The 26,977-nt window shown below is 43.9% G+C and overlaps 1 protein-coding gene across 4 annotated transcripts; it reads left to right on the forward strand.

Annotated features, from left to right (window-relative positions):
* The first annotated feature begins 999 nt into the window (after window positions 1-999).
* KMT5A (lysine methyltransferase 5A) lies at window positions 1,000-26,597 on the forward strand. Of its 4 annotated transcripts, none has more exons than XM_066603342.1 (8): window positions 1,000-1,113; window positions 13,509-13,606; window positions 17,790-17,949; window positions 21,046-21,241; window positions 22,052-22,142; window positions 22,216-22,275; window positions 23,489-23,679; window positions 24,979-26,597. In XM_066603342.1, exons 1-8 carry the CDS (start codon window positions 1,104-1,106, stop codon window positions 25,187-25,189), a joined length of 1,017 nt encoding a protein of 338 aa, XP_066459439.1. In that variant the 5' UTR covers window positions 1,000-1,103; the 3' UTR covers window positions 25,190-26,597. The 4 variants fall into 4 exon arrangements, with proteins under 4 accessions (XP_066459439.1, XP_066459440.1, XP_066459441.1 ...); XM_066603343.1 differs by having other exon boundaries at window positions 17,793-17,949; XM_066603344.1 differs by lacking the exons at window positions 1,000-1,113; window positions 13,509-13,606 and adding an exon at window positions 13,391-13,508.
* The last annotated feature ends 380 nt before the right edge of the window (window positions 26,598-26,977 follow it).

The following is a 26,977-nucleotide window of genomic DNA, read 5'->3' on the forward strand; positions in this document are numbered from 1 at the left end:
AGATACACTAGTACCTGGAGTCTGTTCTATTTTTAGGCGTTTAACGTTCCTCATCAATGCAGCCGAAAACTAAAATAAAATGCTGCAAAACACCGCGATTCAAATTGCAGCGCTTTCAGCAACACATGTGTGAGGGATGCCTAAGTGAATCGAGTTTGTTAAAACCCCATTCACTTACAATGTTCAAATTCTGTAGCCGAAATTCCTCAACAAATCTGCTGTGTGTAAACACTCACCCTTTTTAGGGCAAGTTCACACAGCAGAATTTTCTGCGTGAATTATGCCCAAAAAACTGTGTCAAAATCCATGGCTTTCTGCAGCAGTTTTTGGCCCTGATCTGCATGCGGAATTTACCATCAATAGGCAAAATTTGGCGCAATTTCTGGCATCAGAATTCTGCTTGTGGATTTTTCCCATTGACAAGGCAAATTCCACATGTGGATCAGCACCAAAAGATGCAAATTTTGAGCCTGTTTTTGAGGCAGAATTCTCTGTAGAAAACTCCACTGTGAACGCTGCCGTGTGAACTGACCCTTACAGCAGGAACAATGTGCCGCATGCTTTTAAGGAACAATGTGCCGCATGCTTTTAATTGTTGCAGAAATGCTGCAGATTTTCATCACTGAATTAATTGATTCCATGGTGTTGAATCTCCTCGTGTGGATTTCCTCCATGACGTGTGGTCATACCCATACAGAACAATGCTTCCTTCCACCATTGTCCTAAACGGATCACACCATACAAAGCTCTAACACGTATTCTCCGTCCAGCAGCCTGCATGGTCAGCCAATCACCTTCCGGATGCATTTTTCTCACAACCAATAGGATCGCTCAGTGGTATTTAAAACTGCTGGCACCATCCAGAGAGCCGAACACGGCGGGGGGCTGGGTATGAGGCGGGGCTTAGTTTCTTTTTACCAATGACAAGGCTCGATAAACTAATAGATAGCATTGTGAGCCAATGGAGTGTGAGGTGGGCGGAGATCTCCACTCCAGCACGGCTGATACAGCGTGTGGCACTTTAAACTCTCCCGTGGAGGTTCAGGCGAGCTGGTTCTTGTGGTGACCGGCATCCAGAGAGTACGGCTCTGCAGCAGGACGTCATGGGGAGAGGTAACGGGCCGCCATGTGCTTGTATTATCCAGCACTCATAGGGTGTTACTGGGAAATCTGCTTCTGCTGGCCGTGGCTGAGCCGGCGGACTCCGAAACCTGTTAGGACGGGAAGCTGCCATAGGTATCCGTTGCTGTGCAGCCCTCGCCATGCACGCTGCAGCTTTCTCTCGGTCGCTGCTAGTAGATTCCAGTATTCCCCGTATCATTGTAGAAATTGATGGAAATGCAGAATATCCCATGATGCATCGTTTCCTTAGGAACATTGTACACCTACTGGGGAATACCATGTTGGCTGCAGCTTCTTACTCGTAATAAACTTTTCAGCATTTTTATTTTTTCTTGTCCTTAACCCTTCAGTGACAAAGGCTGTTTGTGCCTTAATGGCTTTTTTTTTTTGCTTTCATTGTCTCATTCCATAAGGCCTCATGCACACCGGCAATTTGAATTGCGGAATCTGTGATTGACACCCGCGCAGGAGATCCGCTGTTCAAGTCACCCATAGAAAAGCATGGATTTAATTTGTGGATTCCGTGAGCAGAAAAGAAATCTCCGCATGTTCTATTAGTGCAGATTCTGTGCAGACGGGCTCAGTTGACTTCTATGGAAGTGTATTAATCGCAGTGCATCTGCAAATGTCATTGTGGTTTTGTAGGCGATTCTAATCAGGTTGCTTGGAGACCAAGCAGGAAGGTGGGTGAAAAAAGTGCCCGCCCCCCTTTTTTTAAAAATATACCACGCGGACAAAACCTTGAATCTGCGATAGTCCGCAAGCATTTTAAATTCATTTCTGCGATAGATCGCAGGTGTTCCGCAAGCTGAATCCGGATGTGCTGTGTGCAGGCGACCGTTTTACTCTTTAATTTTTTTTCTGTCGCCATAGCCTTACGAGGGCTTGCTTGTTTTTGTTTTTTTGGGGGGTAGGGGGGAATAAGTTGTATGTGTATTCTAATGAACTGGATTATAATTTTCTCCAGCAGGCTTTTGGGGTATTTTGTCGCTTCCAAATTGAGTATTGTGTAGAAGCAGTATGCGCACACTGACCAAGTCAAACACGAGGTATCAGTCTCATGCTCAAAATGGCTCTCTGCCCAGAAACAGCCAGACAGGGCCTTTTATTGTACAGACACACAATGGGCGTGCAACAGGTTACATCAGTAACATATAGGATTCTCATTTGTCGGATCATATATAATCCCCCCTCCTTCCTGCCCACCTTCTCTCAAGTCCAATGTATAAGCAAGTCTTTGTCTTTAACATGTGTCCAAATCTGAAAGTGAAAGTAGATATCCCTTTGTTCAAGAAGATTCTGTGTGTGGAGGATGGGAGGACTGGGAAAACACTCAAGCAATAACATAACACTGTGATTTAACTCTTAGAAGCTGGTTGTGCAACTTGTGTAACTTCTATGTACTTAACTAACATTAGATCAGACATCCATTGTCTAGCAAATACTATGATTAGATTGTGTGTGTGTCCTTTAAACTCTTGAGCTAAAAGTCATTACAACAACAAAATACATTTGGGTTATATTAATCGATAGACATGATGATTATTTATAAAATGTCTATCACAATCCCCCCTTAAAATGTCTATCCTCTAATTCTCTATCTAATTTTCACAGTTTTCTGCGCGTGAGCCTATAACTGGAGCGCGTTGAAGGTTCGTTTTAGAGTCTTCAAGGGGGTGTAGGACTTGTCCACTCCTTCTGGGGATGCATCCAGCAAACTCATGGTGGGAGCGGCTTTTCCAGCATCAGTTTCACAGGTCTCTCTGACACAGGGGATAACACAGCAGACTAGAACAGAAAGGGTAACCATCAGTTCACATACAACAGCGACGCCCGTCTGTGCCAGGATCCTTTACCACCCGCTCATCCATGGCGAGTGCTGGTCCCAAAAGTTAGCTCTTTTTAGTTAGTGCGGTCAGCTTCTTAATGGCAACTGCGTCTTTACCCGCGGGTCACGTGTCGTCTAGGATGTAGGTACAACAAGTCTCCCCTATCATCTTTACAGACACTCCCCTTTTTAGCTAAAGTCATATCTAAGGTCACTCTATTTTTTAAAAAAAAAGTCATAGTCGAGGGTAGGTCCTATTGGTCGACTAGTCCCTATAAGGCGTCTCTAGTATAATTTATAAACCACTGCTAACTATAATAAACATAATTAATCCAGTCAACGTTTATTTTACCATAATGATCAGGAAAATGGACTCGAATCTAGTTTTAACTTGATCTCTAATTTTTAAAACTTGTCAGGTACCCCCCTTGGCTATCCTATGATGTCAATGTATACGTGTAGATCAAAACTACCACCAGGGGTCTCTCTTCTCGCTCTAGTATAATGTTACAATACTAGTAGCGTGCACAGGTACGCACGGCGTGGGACTCCCTAATCTTCACCCACACCAATGTCCCTCCTGGAGATAGTCCTAATGGTGAACACGTCCAGGTCGCCTCACCCTTGCGTCAGGGTTTTCCCACTGCCCGTAAGTCCCTACTCCTAGGAGGGGGGGAATCCCTACCTCACCTCAGAGGGAGGCCATGGATTCCCTGGGCTCATTTCCGGGCATCCATACCCTCTATCTGTACAAGTTAACACCACACAGGGTGTGCCCTCGCCGGAACCTAAGGTCTTCTGCACTATCCCTTGGCAAATGGGAATTCCACTGACAATCCATCTTAGGAGATCGGGGCAGGCACAGTACTAGTACATTTCTCCTTTTCTTTGGTAGCGTATGTGTTTGGCATTATCGGATCTGGCTCTTCATCTTTTTTAAACAAGGGAAATATTGGTGAGTTCCCCAAAAATCTCCCTCTACCCTGCCTATTTGCCTGGCAGGTGTAGTTTCCAGGGTAGTCAGTAATACTCTCTCCGGTGCAAAACACTTAAGTAGTTATAGAGTATTCCTTCTTCCATTTCTCACGGACAGTGTAATTAGCGGAAATGTTCGTGAAGAGACTAATAAACCACTCTTCAGCATCTACAGGGAGATTTAGGGGGACTATCCCCGAGTGTAGCCGGGCACTACCGCACACGCAACAGTTAGACTTGTTGCTCCTGTTAGCATTGTACCTCATCAACTCCAACCAGAGATTCTGGTCAGAGTAGCCAGTCGCTACTGTCAAGGTGTCCTCAAAAGGTAGGGTCGGCTATGATCATCATGTTCGTCAAGGTCTTTATCTTACGGCGGAGGGGGTTAATTATGGGCACGGGACTAAGTGAAGGCTTCCATTCGGCTGCATCTACCATATCCCTTATTTTAAACTTCCCTAAGGGATCTGTCCTCCCGTACCGGTATGTCCCCAGACTATAAGTCTCCCCGTCCCCCGGGCTTGGATCTCCCATGGTTAATGTAAAAACCGCATTAAAACCAAGCAACATACTAAGTTCAGCCTTCCAATACCTGCTATCCTTATTATTCTCAAGGAGGGTTATACGACTAATTAGGGATTTCCCGCTCCTATCTTTCTTATTTAAGGCACTTCGCGGTTTATAGGACCAGTCTATTCCTGTGTTACATCCCACTAATCCCCAATAACGGCAGTCTTCTCCCCAGACGTTATCAGTGGCGCAAACATATTGTATTCCCCGGGTATATAAGTCATATAACCAGCTGGACTGAGCTAAATCTGGCCTGCGGTGGGATCTTGCGCCTAGACACGGGACCACAGTACAATAGTCGAAGGAATATGCGGCTACTTGAGCATTGGACGAGTTATACTAGAAGGTAACCATACCCCCATATTCTTCCGACTAAGGATTCCAGTTGCCACCCTCCTCTCTCACTAGCCCTAACCAGAGTAATGTCCTTGGCACAACTAAGACTGGTCTCCCGGATCTGAGGCTTTCTTACAGTATGAAGCATGGATCCATGTAAGTCTTTCGGCTAGTTTCACAGCTGTGGCAGTAGTCAGAAGCACCTGGTAGGGGCCATCAAATCGGGGCTCAGGAGGGTGCTTCCTGAGGAACTTCTTGACGCACACCCAATCCCCAGGCTGCAAGATATGTGTCCCAGTGTCTGCCTCTGAATCTGGAAGAGAACACCTGTGCATAGGCTTTGGTTAGTTCTTTAACAACGAAAATCACATACTCAGTCAACACATCAGATTGTAATTGTAACCACTGAGGATAGTAACGACCTAGCCTTGGGGCTAGCCCAAACAATCTCATAGGGAGATAATGTATAATCCCCCCTGGGTTCATATCTAACACTGTATAAGGCTATTGGATGACAGTCTTTCCAAAGTGGCGTCATTTTTAAGTATCTTACTTTTTTAGCGTGCCACTACGTCTCTCCACCTTTCCACTACACTAAAGGTGGTACAGTATGTAAAAGGCCTGGGATACACCCAGAGCAGACATGACATGTTACATTCACCTGCGAAGTTTATACCTCTGTCTGACTCTGAATCACCTCTGGTACCCCATATTCACAGTTTACCTCGTTCATGAGCTTCTTTGCGGTTACCTACTTGTTTACCTTGGTAACAGGGTCGGCCTCCAACCTGTAAAGACATCAACAAGCACGTATTCATACTTCCCAACAAGTGGGAGCTGAACGTAGTCAATTTGCAATCCCTGAAATGGGTAGAGTGGTCCCGGCAAGTGTGATGTGGCAAATTTACTTCTGCCCTGTCTCACCTATGGCATAGATCATGCTAAACCGGACAAATGATGCAGCAGCTACAGAGAATCTAGAAGTCGCCCAACCTCTTTCAAGCGTCGTCGTCATTACTGCTTTACTAGGTGGGTCTTTCCGTCCATCAGCTGGGCCATCATGGGATACAGGAACTGTGGTGGGCAAGTGCTGTTGACTGGTCACCACACGCTGTCCTGTTTCTGCTGCTCCCATATTAGTCCATTTATTCTTTCCTTCCTTGCTGGCTGGTAACTGTAAAAGTCTTTAGCATATCAAAGTCCAAATTTTTGTCAATGTCCAAAGTTTTTTGCCACTGACTCATGCTGTCAGTACCTTTCTTCTTTCTTCCACGGCTTGAGGGCCGCTGCCTTTGCTGCGCTGTCAGCGAGGGTGTCGTCTCTCGCCTCTCCAGTGTAGGAATCGGTGCGAACTCTCAACTTTGTCAGGTAGAAGTAGGGCCTCCATGCGACTCTGTACCGCTGCACCATACTCAATTGGTTGTCCTGCTAAGGTAAAAAAACTGTCTGGCCTTCCATATTGGGCCGTAATCATGAGCTGTGCCAAATGCATACCAGGAGTCAGTGTAAAGGATTGCCGGTCTTACCTCTCGCCACTCTACACGCCTCAGTGAGGGCTTCCAATTCCGCTTCTTGTACTGTGACATGCGGAGGCAGAGCTTCTGCTTCTAGGACATCTTGTTGTGTGACCACTGCATATCCGATGTGGAGTCATCAGTCCTCACCCTGATACCATCTGCAAAAAGCTCAACATATGCATTATCAACAGAGGTTCTGATAACTGTTTGCATACCTGCAGTTTCTTACTGAATTAGTACTAAATAATCGTTCTGATGTTCTATTTCACATGGCTCGGAATCTTGTAGCACAAAATCATTTATTTTTTTTTTTTTCAAACCCAATAGCTGATCTACAACACCTAGATCATCTATGACCCAGATCACCTCTGCCTCCCCCCTTTTGAACAGGAATACTCAATGCAAAAAGAGTCATTGCGTTCAAACTAGTAAACCAAGAGGCACAAAAACAAGCACTTTGTAGGTCAAGGTGACATTGTATGCAGCGAAGTCTGAGCAAAAATCTCCTTACAAAAAATTTTTTTTCCTTTCAGGTTGCAGTTAGCATTTTTTAACACAAGGGGGCGCCACACAATTCAAATTTTACGTCACCCAGTGTAATAGTATTTCAGGGTATGGCCAGCGTTTAGCTTTTACTCTCCTGTCGGAATATAATTATAGCTTCAGTGTAGACTGACACTAGAATATACAAAAGACTTAAAGAAAAACTAAAGAATACGGATGAATTAACATCCTACTCTGGGCAATTCAATCCCTCTTTCTTCACATAAAAAGTAAAATTACTTCACCAAATTGCATGAAAAAGTTTGCTGGGTGACTATAGGGAAATTATTTCATCTGTAGGAGCCTTCCATAACATCATCTGTCTGAGTAGGCATTGGAGAAGCGGGCAGTGGAAAACAGAGCCCCTGGGAACATGAGAGAGCGTCCCCTGTCATGTATTCCTGGTCTCTGCCCCCCATGCATCAACTCCAATCTTCCATGCACTATAAACCAGCTTAGTCATCTACTATGTCCCAAGCTGCATCTTCACAAAGGTTTGTTTCCCTGAACCTATCACACATCCAAAGTGGCCACATCTTGGAGCGTAACAAAGTCTGGTCAAACAAAACCTTACTTCAGACAATCATGATGTTAGCACTGGATACAGTGGCATTGGGGAATATAGGCCTCCCAAATGCAGCAAAATGGCCGCCAGAGGCAGAAAGGGGCGGGGCTACAAATCTCCCAAGTGAGGCAAAATGGCTGCTGAGTAGCAGCACGTCCAGGTGAGGCAAGATGGCCGCTGGAGGAGGAAGGGGCGGGGCCAGGTCCTGTCCCGGATGGGGAGGGACCGGAAGTAACATCACACACCCTGAAAGTGAGCACATGGGGGGGGGGAGTAACTTCAGGGTGGGGGCAGGCCTCACTACATTTACTGCAGAGTCACACTATGTTGGATTGTAAACATTGCAAGCCAGCCGCCATTACAAGGAGGGGCTGCAGTCAACACAAAGACATTACATTGTTCATTAGCAATACACATACCCCCCTACATGCTTTCCCCTCTTCAATCTCTTGACTACGTTATACCTTCTCCTAGCAATCTAAAAACACCTTTCTTTCTGCTAGGCTTCCTGCTCATCTTCTGAAACTTTCTACAGCCTATCTTATCTGTCCATGACCTGACATTTCTTTCTGCAACTTTTCCTGATCCTTTCCCATCAGCAACCAAATCACAAGCTCTATGACCTTTGTCCTTGTTCACTTTGCTCAACTCTATGCTACCTGCTTATTCTATTCTATTCAAAGTTTCTATTCATTCTATTCGAAGACACAGTAGTGTTTCTCTTGTAAAATCTGCTTTCTTCAAATCCTTCCCATATAACCTCTTTCCCACTCAGATTACAATACGCATTAATTCTATAAAACACAGGGAAAGACAAAGTAAACAGAAAGGGTTAATTGAGAAGTGCTCTTAGTGGCTTAACTTCAGTCCACTCTCTTACCAGCACCCCTCCCCCAATAATCAACACTGCACATTCTTTCTATAATAGCAGACAGACGGGATTACTGGAGAATACCCACAAGGGCTCAAGGTATATATATATATCCACCTTTATATCAACCCAAGGTATATATCTCATCTACCTTTTTTAACAACCCACCGTCTAGTAATCCCCAAGAGCACTCCTTGTACACGATCTAGACAGGACATTTAGCTATACACAGAGACTGACGATTATTTTCAATGACCAAAACTTCAACAATATTCTGGAGAAATCAGCCGTCACACCACGGCTATATTCACCCGTAAATACCTTTCCACATATGAGAACATAACACGCTCAATCATATGGTAAGTATACGTATCATAAATCTTCCTAACCTCACACTAGTTTTACCTAGGAGCACGTGTCACTGGCGTGTTCCCTCAGACTTAAACAGCCGAGTCCGCCCTCCCGACACATTAACCCTCACAGAATTTATCTCTTGGTCTTGCATAAACAATTTTTAACCGTCTCAGACATAACAGCCACAGCATACAAAATACCCCTTAAGCAGGTTAAAACGGTGGTCTTTTCCGAGTAAGAAAGAACTATATTACCTGCCTTTCATTGATTTATCACTCTGGACCAGGAACAGGCAGAAAAGCAGTCAGAACCCAGATCACATCGGTAGATTTACATAAAGCAATCTTACCGTGTTCTGTAGATTTTCGGGCCCCTGAGTTCTGCGTGCCATCCGCCGATCTCTGTATTTTTCCAGAATGAAAGAAATCAAAATCTCTTAACTCGGTCCACCCAGGAGACGCCACTGAACTGGATTATAATTTTCTCCAGCAGGCTTTTGGGGTATTTTGTCGCTTCCAAATTGAGTATTGTGTAGAAGCAGTATGCGCACACTGACCAAGTCAAACACGAGGTATCAGTCTCATGCTCAAAATGGCTCTCTGCCCAGAAACAGCCAGACAGGGCCTTTTATTGTACAGACACACAATGGGCGTGCAACAGGTTACATCAGTAACATATAGGATTCTCATTTGTCGGATCATATATAATCCCCCCTCCTTCCTGCCCACCTTCTCTCAAGTCCAATGTATAAGCAAGTCTTTGTCTTTAACATGTGTCCAAATCTGAAAGTGAAAGTAGATATCCCTTTGTTCAAGAAGATTCTGTGTGTGGAGGATGGGAGGACTGGGAAAACACTCAAGCAATAACATAACACTGTGATTTAACTCTTAGAAGCTGGTTGTGCAACTTGTGTAACTTCTATGTACTTAACTAACATTAGATCAGACATCCATTGTCTAGCAAATACTATGATTAGATTGTGTGTGTGTCCTTTAAACTCTTGAGCTAAAAGTCATTACAACAACAAAATACATTTGGGTTATATTAATCGATAGACATTTTATAAATAATCATCATGTCTATCACACTAATTTTTTTTTTTTTTTTTTGCCCAATTTGCACGGACAGATTTTATTTATAGAATCCTCGCGGGCCACCCGCAGCTCTAGCCGCCCATAGAGAAGCATTGGGCATCCGCACTTCATTTAAGTCCTGCGGATTTGATTTTTAAATGATTTGCAGATAATAATCCGCAGCGTGCTCCATTTTACCGCGGATCTGGCTCCATTCATCTCTGGGAGCTTCGGATCCGCAGTGCATCCGCAAATACATTTATGGATCTGCTGCGGATTTGAACGTTAAAAGCAATTGGAAAGATGGGGGTGGGGGGGGGGGGGGAGGCTGGGAGGTGGGGTTGCAGATGATCCGCAGTGAATCCACGATTTCCTGCAAGGAAAATAAAAATATTTTAAGATGAGCCGCGGTGCATGAAATCCGCTTGAAATATTTGTGCGTGCTGTGGACAATCTGGGTACATATAACGTACAGTAACTTTTTTTTTTTATTTTTTAGAGCGATTGGGGAAAAAAGAGGGGGGGGGGGGGGCGTATTCTGCCAATTTGTTTTTTTTTTTAATTTAATTTTTACAGCGTTCAGTATGCAAAAAAGATGATAAGATATTAGCTTTTGTCACATCATTCCAAGAGCCATAGCAGTTTTATTTTCCCACCAACGGGGCTCTATGGGGGGTTGCTTTTTTGCGGGATGAACTTGTCTTTTATTTATCTAATTTTTGGGAACATATAACAGGTTGTTTTTTTTTTGTCCTACTAGGGGATTTGAATATCACCATATTTTCTTAGTCTTGTAATACACTGCTATACATCAGCATAGCAGTGTATTAGAAAGCCTACATAGGCCACCGTAGCTGGCAGACTCGGAGGCTATATTCAAGCCTCTGGTTGCCATAGCAACCCATTGGGACTTGCGATCACTTCATGGGAACCTCCTCCCTCCGTCAGCGTCCTCCCTCCGTCAGCGTCTTACATGCAGCGGTCGCACTGACTGTGGCATGTAAAGGGTCAAACAGCGGGGATCCCGTGGTTCTTTTGGTCCTTGCTGTTAAAATAAGTACCAGGCTATCATCTAACACTGATCATCTGCTCTACGTAGCAGGGGAGACCCATGCCAGGCTTCTAATGAAGCTGCAATCGGGACATATGGGCAGTTGTTAAGGGGTTAAAGGGTTAAATGAGTTTGGTCCACTGATCTAACGCTGCAAACAGAGTGTAATGCCCCACATCAAACATAGTTGAGTGAGTTCATCTTAGCCCAAAGTGGTTCTGGGCATGGAGGTGGCATCAGTGTGCAAACTATTAATTTTAGTGATCTGAATAAGTAAAGGATTTTCCGGGACTAAACGCGCACAAAAAAATGGTTTAAAATGAATAAAATTGAAAATTGCAGCATGTTCTATTGCAGCGCGAATGGCTTCCATTTAAATCAATGGAAGCCGTCCGATCCGCGGCCCGTTCGTAGCTGACCCTGAGGACGGGCCGCGTAATCGGTGTCATTCATTCCCTAGCAACAGCGCGGCATAATCTGTACAACGCATGTGCTCCGGCTGCAAACATCCGCATGCAGATAAGAAGAAATCCGGACAGGTACACGGGGGTAACCGGCGGGGCACAGGGTCTGAGTCCGACCTGGTTGTGTGCGTTCGGCTTTATAGTGGCCTTTTACCCAATTTGATGCCAATTTTCATGTCCAGAACCACTTTGGGCCTCGCTAGACTCATTTGTATTTGATGCGCGGTATCACACTCTGTGCTCGGTGTAAGATCATTGGTCTAAACTCACTTAGGCCCCCTTCACACGAGTGCAGGCGTATTTGCACACACCTGAACGCTATGTTTTTGCGGAATGAACAATACTTTTTTGCGTATATGTCGATATGTTTTTGCACCCACAAGGCATGCATATTGGTGCTTCTGTTTCTGTGCACAAATCGAAACGGCTAATTAGTCTAATGAATACCAGATGTGCGTGCCTGCAAAATTGCGCAGCGGTTCATGCATCTCTAAGGCCTCATGTCCACGGGGGGGGGGGGGGGACAAAATTATGTCCGTACTTTATGTGGTTTCCATGTTGAGCAGCTCCATGTGATTTTGCAATTTGATGGGGGCTGAATCTATGATTCTGCATGAAAATCCCCAGCAGCACTCTTAATACTCGGCCTCAGATCTCTGCCACAGATTAAAGTGTTAAATCCATGTTTGAGAAATTCAACATAGATCTGACACTCCAAATGTTGTGTGAACGGGGTCTGGTACAGCCACCCCTACAGCTCTGGGGGCTCTTACTGTACCATTATGTGCCTCAGTGAGACTGTGTGCTCTGCAGCCAGCAAAAGACAACCGTGGATAAGGGATAACAAGCAATTGTGGCATAATCCTTCTGAAGGGGTATTTCGGGACCTTAAGGTTGGGTTCACACAGGGTAGATTTGTGGAATTTCCGTGCGGATTGCCCGCATGTGGCTCCTAATCCTAGGATAAGCCAGCAGAGTGGACGAGATTTGCAATAATCTCGTGCACGCGCTGCGGCCAATTCGTGCGGAAATTAAATATGCAGCATATCAATTTTTTTTTTCCCCGCAGCGGCCTTTCTATGGCAAGAGATGGGCACAGTGAAAATGCAGGCGGTGAAGCCGCTCCAAAACCCACAGCTGCAGTTTTCCAGTGGAATTCTCAAGGATTTTTGGTGCCAACTTCTCACAGAATGGCCACTGGAAAACTGTCCTGCATGAACCAAGCCTAAAGGTTTTTCCAGGCAGCGCCAGCTGTTGGTGCCAGGATTGGAGTGGAAGGTGCTGCTCCTGCTCCGACCGCTTCGTGGTGGCCAGCGCTTGTAATTGCAGGTGCAGCTACCTTTTTTTTTTTTTTTCTACCACAACTTGGAAGGGGGTTCTTTTCTGTAAGAGCAGTGATACTAGTGAACTCTCTACCTGAGGACATGGTGATGGGGAATTCGATGAGTTCAAGGCGGGCCTGGATGCCTTTCTTGAGCGATGCAATATTATATGTTATCTCTTCAGAAGGGTTGTTGATCCAGGGATTATTATGCACAGGGGGCGGAGCAGCGGCTCTGATCCCGGTCCTTACAGTGGGTGCTGCCTGGAAAACCCATATAACTACTCATAGGTCATCAGTAGTTGATGGATGGCTGCTGCTAATGACCCCCATGATCAGCTGATCATTCAGCCTGCGGTCAGTGCTACGGGCCGGTCGTGGTCATCAGAGGTCAGTGCCATAAGTGTAATAGCCGGCATTACTCCCATTGCAGTTAGTGTGGGGTGGGGGGAGAATGCCTGTGATTACACTTCCGGCTACTCATTGCGGTCAGGATTGGATTTATCCAAAGCAGAAATGCATTGTGAATAAGAAGCCAAGTTCATCGTGGTGGAAACCAGCCGGGCTGCACATCTCTGCCGTGAGCCCAGTCTGTGCGGGGAGAACTACATGTCACGTGTGCTCGTGTGTCTCATCGGCCGGCTGGACTAGGAGCACGGGATGGATCGGCGGCAGCCCGGTCTGTGGGCAGCTCGTTAGCGACCGGTCACAGCTGCTGTGCATCCGGCATTTCTCTCCTCCACTTCCGGGGTCTGACCGCACAGGTTATGGGGCGGCCGGCTGGAGTGGGCGGTACCCGCAAGGCTCGGTCTTCCGCCCTCTGAGCCCTTTAAAGATGGCGGCGCTAGGTTCAGTCATTAGTCGCTGACCAACCCAACTGCAATAAACGCAAACAAACCCACCCTGTCTGTCTCCTAGGTAAGAAAATGTCCAAACCCAGCGACGGAAGAAGTGGGGACGCACCAGAAACCTGTCCGCCCGGGGGAACCAATGAGAACAAACCGAAAATGAACGGGGTCGGTTGGCCAGTAACTGTCCTGTTTGTTCAGACCAGAAGGCCGAGTGTAGATCGGCACTACTTAGTTTGTGGGGCTGTGCAGCTGGGGAGGATGTAGCAGAGCTGAGTGTGTTACTGGAGTAGACTGCTGCATCCTTTCTGGATGGGGTGTAGTTAGCTGACTGCTCTGTGATGGTAATAGTGTTCTGTACGTGGAGTGTGGATGACAATCTGACAGTGTTGGTTATACTGCTGTAAACAGATGTAGTGATTGCAGATGGTTCCCGTTACAGGCTTGTTGCTTCCATCTGCATAGTGAAGGTTGATGTCGGGTACATAGATTTAGGCCAGCAGTCTGGAGTTCAGTATGAGCTAATATTAGTACTTTCCTTCTACAGACTCCCATGTGACTGTGCAGATTGCGTTGTAGAAGTCGCTGTTTATAGGGTGGCGACACACAGATTACTTGCTGCAAGCTTTCTACTGTACAAAACCCAGAGCAAATATGCAGGAATTCCACCGCTAAATTGTGCAGACTTGGCCAGAGTGTTTTGTAGTAGATCTGCTGTGGATTTTAAGTCTTGTATTGCAAGGATGCAAATTTGTAGCATAAGCAGGCATGCAGCAGACTTGAGGTATTTCCAGTGAAATACTACTGACCTGTCATCAATAGTTGATCGGCCAGGATTCGTCGCTCCGAACCCCGACAGATCAGCTGAGCGGGAGCATGCTGTCAGCGCTGCAAATACATAGAGGTCGGCGCGGAGACTTCTGCTCCAAATACACAGAGGTCGGAGTTACAAGTGCTGGCCACTACATGGGAGATCGGGATGGAGGCTTCCTCTCCGACCTCTGTGCTATTGCTGTGCTGACAGCATGCGCCTCTTTTAGCTGATCAGTTGGGGTCCAGAGCCACAGACCCTGGCTGATTTTAACTATTGATTACCTATCCTGATGATGGGTCTCAATGTAGAAAATTCGTAATCCAGCAGCACTCGCAGCAAAACACCGCGTAGGATGATATGGAAAAAGCTACATTTAGGGACTATGAACCTTCAGTCTGTATCAGAAGACCAATAGTTGCAAAAGATGTGGCAGCATAGATGATAAAATAACATTTTTATTCCTTTTTTTTTTTTTTTTTTTTGTTAAACATGGGTTAATAAAATTTTTGTAATTTTACTTCGTCTATGTTGCCACCTCGTTTGTAACTATTGCTATCCTGATGATGGGTCATCAGTAGTATTTAACTGGAAAACCCCTTTTAAAATCTACAACCTTTTTCAATAGCCCTACAGTTGCAGAAAACCTGCGCTCCATCTCCTTCACGTGGCTTGTACTGTTAATGCTGCAGCATTTAAAGTGCATTTACACGGATGTATGTGTGTTTTGGTCCATGAAGACGCAGCATGTTCATGGGCCAAAATATGCATTTGTCTTGCCTATTGGCAGTTTTTTTTACACACAAAAAAGCCTACAGAAAACCTGTGTATTTACACATGAAAGGAATGGGATTTCATATTTACGCATGCCCATTGATTTCAATAGGCTATTATGTGTAAGACATACCAAGATGGGACATGCTGCATTTTTTTCCCTATGTTATCGAAAGTCTCTTGAAAAATACGCAGCTGTGAATGAACCCATTGAAATCAATGGGCTCTATTGACTGCGTGTTTACACTTGTGTAAATGAGCCCTTACTCTGTTCGAGGCAGCTCATACTATGTTAAAAGGGTTCCGTAGATCTGACGTGCTAGCTGCCTGCTGTAGTGCTCTTGTTTGTACACAGAAGGACTCACAACCGGTTTAAAGTCAGAAACCTGTGAATAACTTAACAGGGTTCTGCTATTTTTAAAAATTCTATACTTGCCTATTCTTTCCCAGTCAGTCTACTTACCAGATCTTTACCTCCCCGATCTTTTCCTGGCTCCTGCACTTCTCCCGGGTCACGTCACCTCCAGCCGGACGGATCCTCTTCTTCCTGTGATGCATACATTGCCGCATTCTCTTTCCTGCAGGTCAATGTACGCTAGCTTTCACTGCCTAGCAGGGAATGTTGAATCCTCGTCAGTCTGCTTTAGCATTGTGGCGTGGCATCTCACCACTATACATACTACATAAACACTAGCGGTGAGACCCCACACCTGTTTATTAACCCCTTCCCGCTGCAGGGCGTAAGTTTACGTCCCGGCAGCAGGGTACTTCCCGCAACAGGACGTAAACTTACGTCCTGGAGATAGCGCGGGATCATATGTTATCCCGCGCTATCCCGCAGCGGGAGCCGGCTGTCAGTCACAGCTGGCGTCCCGCTGCAACAGTAGATCTAAGCAGCGGGACGCCAGCTCTAAGCAATCTAAGTAGATCGCGGCAGGGAAAGAGTTCACAGAGGGAGCGCGGCTCCCTCTGTGTCTCCGGCCGGAACTCGCGATGTCATCGCGAGAGCCCGGCCTGTCACCATGGCAACAGGACGCCAGACACTGGCGTCCTGTATTGCCTATGCCTAGGATGGCTGTATAAGCTATAAGGCATGGCAGAGCAGTAGCTCTGCCATGCCTTATAGCAGCGATCATCAGGGCAGTGGTTAAAGTCCCCAGAGGGACACAAACAGTGTAAAAAAAAAACACAAAGATTAAAAAAATGTAAAAAAAGAGTAAAAAAAAACATTTTTTTATGCTTTTTCTCAGATTAGCATAAAAAAAGGTAAAAAATAAATAAAATCCCACATATTTGGTATTGTCGCGTCCGTAACGATGCGTACAATAAGTTGCACATGCTTTTGACTGTGCACAGAAAAAAACGCTAAAAAACTGAGGCAAAATGCTAATTAGCATTTTGCCTCACTAAAAACGCAATAAAAGTGACCAAAAAAGCCATATGTACCCCAAAATGGTACCAATAAAATCTACAGCTTGTCTCGCAAAAAATAAGCCCTCATAGAGTGCCGTACATCAAAAAATAAACAAGTTACAGGACTTTGAATGCAGCGATTTAGAAAAAAAAAAGATTTCCAAGAAAAAGGGTTTTTATTGCAGAAAAGTGGGAAAACCTAAAAAAATGTAAGAATTTTGGTATCGTTGTAACCGTACCGACCCGCAGAAAAATGGAATGTCTCATTTATGCTGCATGATTAACGCTGTAAAAAAAAAAAAAAAATCTATGGCAGAATTGATGCGTTTTCTCTCCCTGCTATCATTAAAAAAAAAAAATAAAGTTTTACAATATAGTCTATGTACCGAAAAGTGGCACCGATAAAAACTACAGTTTGCCACGCAAAAAAACAAGCCCTCATACAGCCGCGTCGACGGAAAAATAAAAGTTATGACTTTTGATAAACGGAGAAGAAAATCCGCCAAAAATTGTTGCGTCCTTAAGCTCAAAATAGGCCATGTCATGAAGGGGTTAAAGCAGGTTGCCGAGGCTTCGGCCTTCCCTGCTCAGCAGTGAACGCTACGTCTCTCATAGCGTTTACTGCCCTACAGGTAGTGAACTGCAGCTCTAATGGACTCCCCAAAACAAGAGGAGGATCCGTCCGGCTGGAGGTGATGTGACCCAGGGAACTGGAGGAGCCAGGTGAAGATCTGGTAAGAAGACTGCCTGGGGAGGAATAAGTAAGTATAGAATTTTTTTTTTTTTTTTTAATTGACCAAACCCCTTTTTAAGTTATTTACATGTTTCTGACTTTAAACCGGTTCTGTGAGTCCTCCTGTGTACAAACGAGCACTAGAAGAGCGAGCCAGCACTTCAGATCTGGATTAACAGGAAGCACCTTAGCAAAATAAAGGCAGATAATAAACTTGGTGTGATGTGATTAGAGGAAATTATTCTCGCCCTGGCAGAAGTCTTCAGTGGGCAGCCCTCTCCGGGCACTACTGGATGTTTCTTTTTCATGTGACCTTTCTGTTGAGGCTTTTAATCTAACATTTGAGAAGCGATGATGGTTATTGAATGCATACACCATAGCTATTGCTGGCAGCTGCCCTTTAAGATGCCGGTGTCCTCTTGGCATTGACCTTAATGCATATATATCTTCAGTGGGATAGCATGCTTGCATGAAGAGAACAAGTTGATATTTTTCAGTGTAGGCAGTAGCTGTCTCTATAGTGCCTTTGCATGCCCTCCCTTCATGTTATTACAGAACTAGTAGCAGTTTGTGTTATGAACTACCTAACTAATTACTCTGTATATTCATCTTTATTTCAGCAGGATGTGAGAAATGGGGGACAGGCAAAAATCTATTCTTATATGAGCCCTCCTAAATCTGCCAGTACAAGACCACCTCTTCAGGAAGAAAACTCAGCAATACATAATGAAGGAAAATATCTGGGCAAAGCCTCTGTGGATGTACACAAGAAAGCGGATGGTAACTCATTCATATGCCCTGAAGCCTATTGGGCTCTGTTCACAACTACCTCTTAGCTTTTCACTGAAACCATGATGCAATGCCAGATCCAACATGCAGTGGTGCCTGATGGACCCCTATGGCATATATTGGGGTCCAATGGCTTCTGTAGAAGGGCCCATGGCTTTGATGGGGATAATGACATATTTTTCCCTTCAATAATGAAAATTTACAACAGAGGCAGACAACTGTTTAAAGCACATATTTGCATATGAGTGCTATTGACTCCCATTGTACTACAAAAATGAACTTTTTTCTTTTCTTTTGCCACATGGCATATGTGCTGTTACCATAGCTTGAATTGACCTTTCTGACATCATTAAAGGGGTTGTCCCGCGGCAGCAAGTGGGTCTATACACTTCTGTATGGCCATATTAATGCACTTTGTAATGTACATTGTGCATTAATTATGAGCCATACAGAAGTTATAAGAAGTTTTTCACTTACCTGCTCCGTTGCTAGCGTCCTCGTTTCCATGGAGCCGACTCATTTTCGGCGTCTAATGGCCAAATTAGCCGCGCTTGCGCAGTCCGGGTCTTCTTTTCTGAATGGGGCCGCTCGTGCAGGATGCCGGCTCCGTGTAGCTCCGCCCCGTCACGTGCCGATTCCAGCCAATCAGGAGGCTGGAATCGGCAATGGACCGCACAGAAGCCCTGCGGTCCACCGAGGGAGAAGATCCCGGCGGCCATCTTCAACCGGTAAGTAAGAAGTCACCGGAGCGCGGGGATTCAGGTAAGCGCTGTGCGTTTTTTTTTTGTTTTTTTTTTAAGTCCCTGCATCGGGGTTGTCTCGCGCCGAACGGGGGGGGGGGGGGTTGAAAAAAAAAGAAACCTGTTTCGGTGCGGGACAACCCCTTTAAGGGTCCCCATGGTCAGACCTCTCTGATTCTCAATTTTAAGGGACTCTGGGTACCTGCAGCTGGGAAAAGACACAATGTGGGCCAGTTAGGAAAATGGCAGCAGAACACCTTAAAAAAAAAAAAGCTGTCACCATAGAAAATCTTCCCTGAAATACCAAAATGTGTGACTAGCTGGAGAGAGAGATCCCAGGAACGTAATTATCTCTGAACCTTCTTCCTGTCCTGCAGTAAGCTGGCAGGCGGCCCCTGTTATGCATTGTAATGCATTCCCCGGAGTCGTAAAATCTGACAAAAGTTACCACAGACTCATTAGTATGCAGAGCATAGACAGTTTGTAAGCTCGCTTGCAGGGGAATGACGAGGGGTTCAGAGGTAAGTATATCCTTGGAATCTCTCTTAAGCCATCTACATACTAGTTTAGGGCTGTTTTTCACGAGATTCCCTTTAAAGGCTATGATCACCTTTGACGTGAAATTATTAAATGTCAGCGCTTACCAGGAGTAAAGTTGTACTAAAATTTAATTTGCAATCTCCATTCCTTTTTCAGTCCTCTTATATGCAGTTTGCAGCCTGCATCTAGTTTTCAGATATTTCTCATGTAGTGGTGTCCCTCCCAGTAATAAATACTGGATGTGAGGTCTGTGTGTCCAGGATGCTGATGCTTTCCCTAGCTCACATAATGGCACAGCTTGATTTCCTTATGGATTGCTCCTTTAACTGTCCAAAAGAGATCTCTTCTCTCTTGTGCTGATGCTGAAGAGTGTGTCACATTTCTTCAAGAGCTGCGTATGATACACTGTGAAATAGAGCATGCTGCAATTTATTTCTCCTGCGTATTCTATGCAGTGTTCAGTCGCAGTTCAAATGCAAGTATGAGTGAAAGTCCATAGACTTTCATAGCCTTCATTCACCACATGTCACGCAGGGTAATACGCAGTTGACAATACACCGTGTGAATGACCCCTGATAGAATGGACAAATTGGTTGGGTTTTTTTTTTTGTGTACAAATGCTAGTTTATTCTGACAAGTCCTCTGAAATGACAGGTCCGCTTTAACCCCTTGAGTGGCACGCCCGGAAATTTTCCGGGACCAGCTCCACTGCTCATAGCAACATAGCCCGGAAGATTTCCGGGCTATGTATCACTATGGGAGCTGCAGAGCACACTGCCACAAGCTGTGACATTGTGCTCTGCCTGCACAGACCCACAGAGAACAAAGCAAGGGCTTTGAAAAACCAGCAGAAGATATTGCCGACATGCGGGCAATCTCCTGCACTGGTTTGTTTACAGGTTGCCATAGAGACCATCGGCTTGTCAGAAGCAAGCCGATGGTCTCTGTGGCAGGGAGAGCTGGTTGTTAGCTGTGAGAGGACAGCTAGGTACCTGCTCTTACAGCAGAGATCAGAGAAAACATCCGATCTCTGCTGTTAACCCTTTACATGCTGCAGTCTATGTGACTGCAGCATGTAAAGATCTGTCACCATCGGACCCCCGGAATGTGATCAGGGGTCCTGATGGGTCCCTGTGGAAGTCCCCTAAAGGGACAAAAGAAAAAAAAAAATTAAAAAAAAGTACAAAAATTATAAAAACACTTGTCTCCCTTTACTTTGTAAAAAAATCTAAAATATAATCACACATGTGGTATCCATGCGTCGTAATGACCCAGAGAAGGAAGTTAATACATTATTTAACCCCTTAATGACATGGCCCCTTTTTTTCTTTTTTCCCCATTTCTTTTTTTCCTCCCCCCTGTTTAAAAAATCACAACTTGTCCCGCAAAAAACAAGCCCTCATATGGCCGTGTCAATGGAAAAATGAAAAAGTTATGGCTCTTGAGACGCAACTGCAAAATTAGTTGAAATTCAATGATTAGACCATTTTAAAAAAACCTGCCCTGGTGGGCACGACAGGGTGGTAGGAAACCCGCCACTCAAGGGGTTAAGGAAGATCTGTTATAGTGCACATCTAATTATTGAAGAATGTTTCACAGTGACTCCAATGTTTTGGGTTTTTTTTTCATATCATCCCCCTTTTCTTGGGCAGTATGCAACTTCTAACCTTGAGTTTCTGAACTTATTTTGGCTTTTTTTAGGGTGAGAAGTTGTAATACTTCAAGTGTATAAGCTGTCTGTCTCTTAAGTCTACACTCCTATTGGTTCTCCCAATCAGTGACATTTGTATCTGATATTTAATTTTAGTTGAGAACATAAAAGCTGCTGCCACAACAGAATTGGCAAAAGCCATCGAACGCAAACGAAACGGCTGTAATTCTACAGAAGCTATTCCTGATCAGGAGCAGTTGGTCCACGAAACTCAAAAGAAATCATTGTTGCCGCTTGCTGACAAGACATCGGGGCCTCAGAAGATGGTGAAGGCAAAATCTAACAGAAGGAAGTGAGTATGGCATGTCTGACCACCCAGACAAACTAGTGTGAATTCATGCTTTCAATCACATTGCCTCTTCAGATATGCTTAAATGTATGTTAAAGGGTTGTTGTCAGTCAAGTAACTTAACCCTTTCTAATCCACTGTCTGACGTCTTCCAACATTCTGATTGAAGCCTGTATACCTCCGATGTTGAAAGACGTCCGGAAGGGTATTCTTACTGTATTTTACTGGCCCCTCTGTCGGGGGGCCTCTCTGGAATTTCATATACTGCAGTACTAGCTCTAGCCAGCAGATGGCGCCATTGTATAATGGCAAAAAGAGAGAACCCCCTAGGAAACCCTGAATTCAAAACTGGATTGCAAAGGTTTAAGACCTGTTAAGAGTTGTCATCAGTAGAGGTCTGGGATCTAGGGCTCCAAGAACGTGAAGTACCATTGATCACAAGTTCTTGCATGTCTCAATTTGGTTGTAATGAATTGATCTCTTGAAGAAGCCCTGCATAAAAATGATTTGATTCTGATGGTAGTGTCTTACCCTTTTTGTTCTTACTTGTGCACAACAGAATTCCTTTTATTTTCATTAGTAATTAGGAATATACTATGTAGCTAGCATCTTTATTGTATTCCTAAAATGTGAATATTGGTGCCTGGGATTGCAGGCTTTCCTGTTTACAAACAGGACTCTTCTTGTAAAAAAAATAGCCCTAAACATTTCTATTTTAAAGCTTTGGTTCCAACAAATTGCTGTAAATATTGATGAATTATGAAGACTTATGACAAGTGCCAAAATTGTTTCTTTACTTTGACTTTTCTTTAGGGTACAAGAAACAAAATCTCCTGCAAACAGAAAAGTCACAGATTATTTCCCTGTCAGGCGAAGCTGCAGAAAAAGCAAAAAAGAGCTACAGGTAACGAGAGCCACGGATCTCTCAAGAAATCCATTTTAGTTGTAATGGTGCTTATTATTCTCTCATCTTTCAGATAGAAGAGAAGAAGAGAATAGATGACCTTATTCTAAGCGGGACAGAAGAAGGAATGAAGGTATATTGTACTTGCAAGATGGTTTTAGTTTCCATTTCAGATATAACAATAAAGTACTTGGAGTATGCTCCAACACATTGCAGACTGGAGGATTAGAAGGTCAGTGCGATGGTTCAATCATACAGTAGTTTAGAGCAGATTCATAGGGCAAGCTCTCCAGGACTGTGAATCTAATCTGCTCTGAACTGTTGATGAACAATCTGTAAATCAGCCTGACTGACAAAAGAATCTTAGTCGTCCAGCTTGTAATGTGTCAGAACATACTGCAGCGGCACTCAAGAACTCATGGTTAGATCCAGATTGGGTAAAAAGGGATACCTTTATTCAAACTCTATAAAGTAAAATAGACCTGTGACGTTTCTACCTAAGCGGTCTTTGTCAAGCCTTGACAGCACAAGGGAAATCAGGACTGCGAATGTGCGATGGCTGGCACATCCGCAGTACAAAAAAGACACTGTCAGGTATGTAGGGTCGCTGGGCACAGGCAGAATCCGTGCGTGCCCGTGTGTATTCGGCCTATATGCTGATGGGGCTTTTTTTTAAAAATGTTTGACAATTTTAAATAGAATATTTTAATTTTATGTTTATTTTATTGCTTTTTATACTAAACAATCAAGTGTGTCTGTGTTCATGAACGCTGTAGTATGATTGCTAATCTTGTGTTTAATGGCTGGTCTAGCAAAAAAGTGCGTGATCTATGCAAAAGTTTTTAGGCAGGTGTGGAATAATGCTGCAAAGTAAGAGTGCTTTCAAAAATAGAATTCTTAAGTTAATTATTGTTAGCAAAATGCAAAGCAAACTAACTTAAGAGAAATCTATATAAAATTTCATATTTGGTGTGACCACCCTTTTGCCTCCAAAACCACATCAATTCTTTTAGGTACACTTGCACAAAGGCTGGAATTTTGTAGGACTAATCTGGTATAATTTGTTACTCATACACTCAACAGGTGATAATGATCATTTTCAGAAGCAGGTTGAAATGGTCATAAACAAACAGCTGTGTAGGAGGCTTAAAACTGGGCAAGGAAGAGCTAAACTCTGCTACAAAGGTGAGGTTGTGGAAGACAGTCATGTCACATGTCATACACCATGGCTCCTATTTTTGAAAGCATTCTTACTTTGCAACTTTTTTGTCCACTCCTGCCTAAAATGTTTGCACCATAGTGTATATTAAAATCTTAATGACACTATTCTTGCACTTGCTCTTCAGATTGACATAATTACTGATAAAGGTAGAGGCGTGATTGCAACTCGTAACTTCCAACGTGGCGAATTTGTGGTGGAATACCATGGTGACCTCATAGAGACAACAGACGCTAAGAGGCGAGAGGCATTATATGCTCAGGACTCTTCCACTGGCTGCTACATGTATTATTTTCAGTACCTGAATAAAACCTACTGGTAAGTACTAGAGGCTAGCATGTAGTGCATTGAACTAAAGGGAACCTGTCAGCAGCTTGGAGCTGACGTAACTATGTTATGTAGGGAACAACAAGGTAGTGTGAGTGGTTATTAAAGCCCAAATGCCTTATAAATGTGACTTTCAATCATTCCTGTGCTATATGGTAATCAATCCTGAATGGTCCAATAGGTGGGCCCAGACTGTTTCTACTGCTCGCTGTGCCCTTGAATTCCCAGCCATTCTTCCTGTGGTTGCTAGGTGTTGGGGCAAAAAGAAAAGTTTGCTAAATGGGAAGAGCTGCTGTCACTCGTGCAGGATTTTTTAAATGTGCTTTTTGAAACCAAAACCAGGAGCAGATTCCAAAAAGTGAAGCGGTATCTTGTGCTTTATACCATTTTGCGCTGCACCTATAATCCTGGCTTTGTCAGATGGCACCCAAAGTGATGACCCATTTGTCTGAAAGAGAGAACCTATTTTAAATATACCTGTAGAGAAACTGATGCTGTCACAACATGGATCCTGTTAATTACCATAAGTGTCATACAATACCCATGACAACTGTACTTACTGCCCTACCTGCTGTGTGGATCTGTGCAGTAGTTTTGTAGAAACTGTGTTTTATCAGTACCATCACATGCACAGAGCACTACCTAAAGCAGTCCTGAATATTCATGAGCTGCAGGCTAGCCACACCCACTCCACCCTCCAGCAATTGACTGCTGTCTGCATATTACTGTGCATAGAGGGCTGTCAATCCTTGGCTGGAGGGTGGCGTGGGGGTGTGTTTAGCCTGCAGCTTATGAATAATCAGGACTATTCCAGTGTCTGAGTGCTACTAATTAAAAGATTCTCTAAAACTACTGCACGGGTCAGTACAGCAGCCATATCAGTGTGACAGGCAGTAACTTATGCTACATTCAATGAGGACTGCAAAAAGATGGGTGTCTCTTTAAGAAAACCTGGCAACAATTTAAAGGGCTCTTGTCATTTAAAAAAAAAAACACAAAAAACTTGCCTATTCCTCCCTAGGCAGACTCCTTGCTGGTTTTTCTCCTCCCTGATCTTCTCCAGTCCCCCGGTCACCTCACCACAAGCCGGCCAGATCCTCTTCTTGTTATAGCGTCCATTCTCCTTCCCGCCGGGCAATGTACGCTAGTCACTAGTGACTGGGTACATTGCCCGGCAGGAGAAGGCTGCAGAGAATGCTACTTGAGTTTTGCTACTTGCTTGTTCATGTACACTTTACAGCTCATCTCTGGTATTTACACTTTTCTTCTCTTCCCCCACCTTTCTTTCAGTGTTGACGCTACAAAAGAAACCAACCGCCTGGGAAGACTAATAAACCATAGCAAAAATGGAAATTGCCATACAAAGTTACATGATATCAACAATGTACCTCACCTTATATTGATTGCATCAAGGGACATAAAGGCAGGGGAGGAACTGTTGTATGACTATGGCGATCGAAGCAAGTCTTCCATCGAAGCACATCCATGGCTAAAAAGCTGACTTTAATGTGGACTACTGGATTTTACACCTTGCTTTCTGAATTTGGTTTTATCTCTCCTTTCATCCTATTTGTATATGCGGAGTTAAAAGTAATGCAGGCATTCTAGAGACGAAGTATAGTTTTATTCTGTGTTTTACATAGAGATGTGCATCCTGAGCATGCAGTTATTTGATATGCATTCTTTTTACCCCTTTCTAGAAAGCTTTGGGCTTGGCTGGGCCTACATACTAACAAATAATGTTTCTCCAGAGTATTTGTTGACAAGTCAAATTTTTTTTTTCCTTCAGGAAAAAATCTGTGAAAAAGGGCTATGGCTAGAAGCAATCTGTTTTTGTATTTACAAAAAAAAATATTTTCTGCCTGATATATTTAAAGAGAACCTGTCATGTCCCCACGGCACCATAAACTAGGGACGGGACAGGGAGCCAGGTGATGTATTTTTTTAATTTTATTTTTTTAATATATATTTACCCGCAATCCAGCGCTGTCGCGCAGTGCAGGGAGATCTGACTCCAGGCTTTCGTGCGCATGCACTCTCCAATAGACTTGTATGGGAGAGCACGCACATGAGAATCTGAAAAGTGAGCCCTAAAACTGTGTGTGTTGGAGTAATCATGTTGAATGAATAAAACTATAGTTGTCACAACTTGACCAAGGTGTATGAAGCTTCATGCTTTTTCATCTTTCAGAGTTGTAAAATGACAACCTCCAACAGCTGGAATCATAGACTGCAGATCTGGACATGAAGGGTCCCCTGCTGACCAAATCCTGCACTTTGCACTGTAGTTATCATTCTATGTGCTAGCTACAAGCAGCCCTTTGAAACATATGAATAGCTTGAATCATCTGTTTTATATTATCTCGGACTCTGGTGCTTTTGTTGGTGTTTGAATAGCAGAAATGGTGGAAAAAGCATCTTTAGTGTAGGATTTTAAATGGCAGTATACACTATTTTGTGATTGACTAAAAATCTACTATATAACTAAGGCCTCAGCGCACATGGCAGAATAGTGTCTTTGCAGCTCTGTACTGTGGATAACAGGCTCTTCATGCTGCATGGTATCTCCACATGGTGCTATTTTCTTCTAGAAGCAACGCTGCTGAGGAAAGATGCCTCCAAAATAGAGTATTCAATGGAACATGCTGACTTATTTTCTGGTATGAAATCGAGCAGCTGTACAGTATGGGCTCATTGAATCCTGTAGGTCAGGTCTGTAATATGGCTGTGTGCATAAGGTTTAAGACTGTCTTATATAATAACAGCCTGTATGATATCCTCAACTATGTTTAAGTCCAGATTGCTATAGTGTGGTTTTTTTTTTTTAATGCAGTGAGTGTATACTATCACATTGTAAAGACATTTTTATACTTCATTGGAAAGGATTCTGTGGAATAAATATTTATTGAGAATTTTGCTTTCATGTTTCCTGTTTTATGTTTAGCAATTACCACAGTTGGGCCTGGAAACATGTCCGTATTACGGATGCAGAATAGAGGATTTTCGTACTTTCTGTAAAATCTCTCATTGTGTTAATTGGGAGACACAAATCATGGAGTATAGGCTGCTGCCTTGATGGAGGCTTGACACTAAACAAAGTCTAACCGGAGCAAAACCTATCTACCTACAGGCACTGAGCTGATCAGTTTTGTGCCTCAGCAGTAGGAAAAACCATGCCAAAAGAATTAACAGAAAATGATTCAGAATGTGCGGGGTGCTATGTTTTCCAATGATCGCCACAAGAGACCTTTTTATGGCAAGTACAAAAATCCTCTCCTGTCACTTCATG

This window comes from Eleutherodactylus coqui, chromosome 5 (assembly GCF_035609145.1).
Source record: "Eleutherodactylus coqui strain aEleCoq1 chromosome 5, aEleCoq1.hap1, whole genome shotgun sequence".
Taxonomy (NCBI): domain Eukaryota; kingdom Metazoa; phylum Chordata; class Amphibia; order Anura; family Eleutherodactylidae; genus Eleutherodactylus; species Eleutherodactylus coqui.

Coding starts and splice junctions, on each gene's coding strand:
- KMT5A (XM_066603342.1), top strand. Junction 22,143..22,215: donor AAAGCAAAAAAGAGCTACAG/GTAACGAGAGCC, acceptor CTCATCTTTCAG/ATAGAAGAGAAGAAGAGAAT. Junction 23,680..24,978: donor TACCTGAATAAAACCTACTG/GTAAGTACTAGA, acceptor CCTTTCTTTCAG/TGTTGACGCTACAAAAGAAA.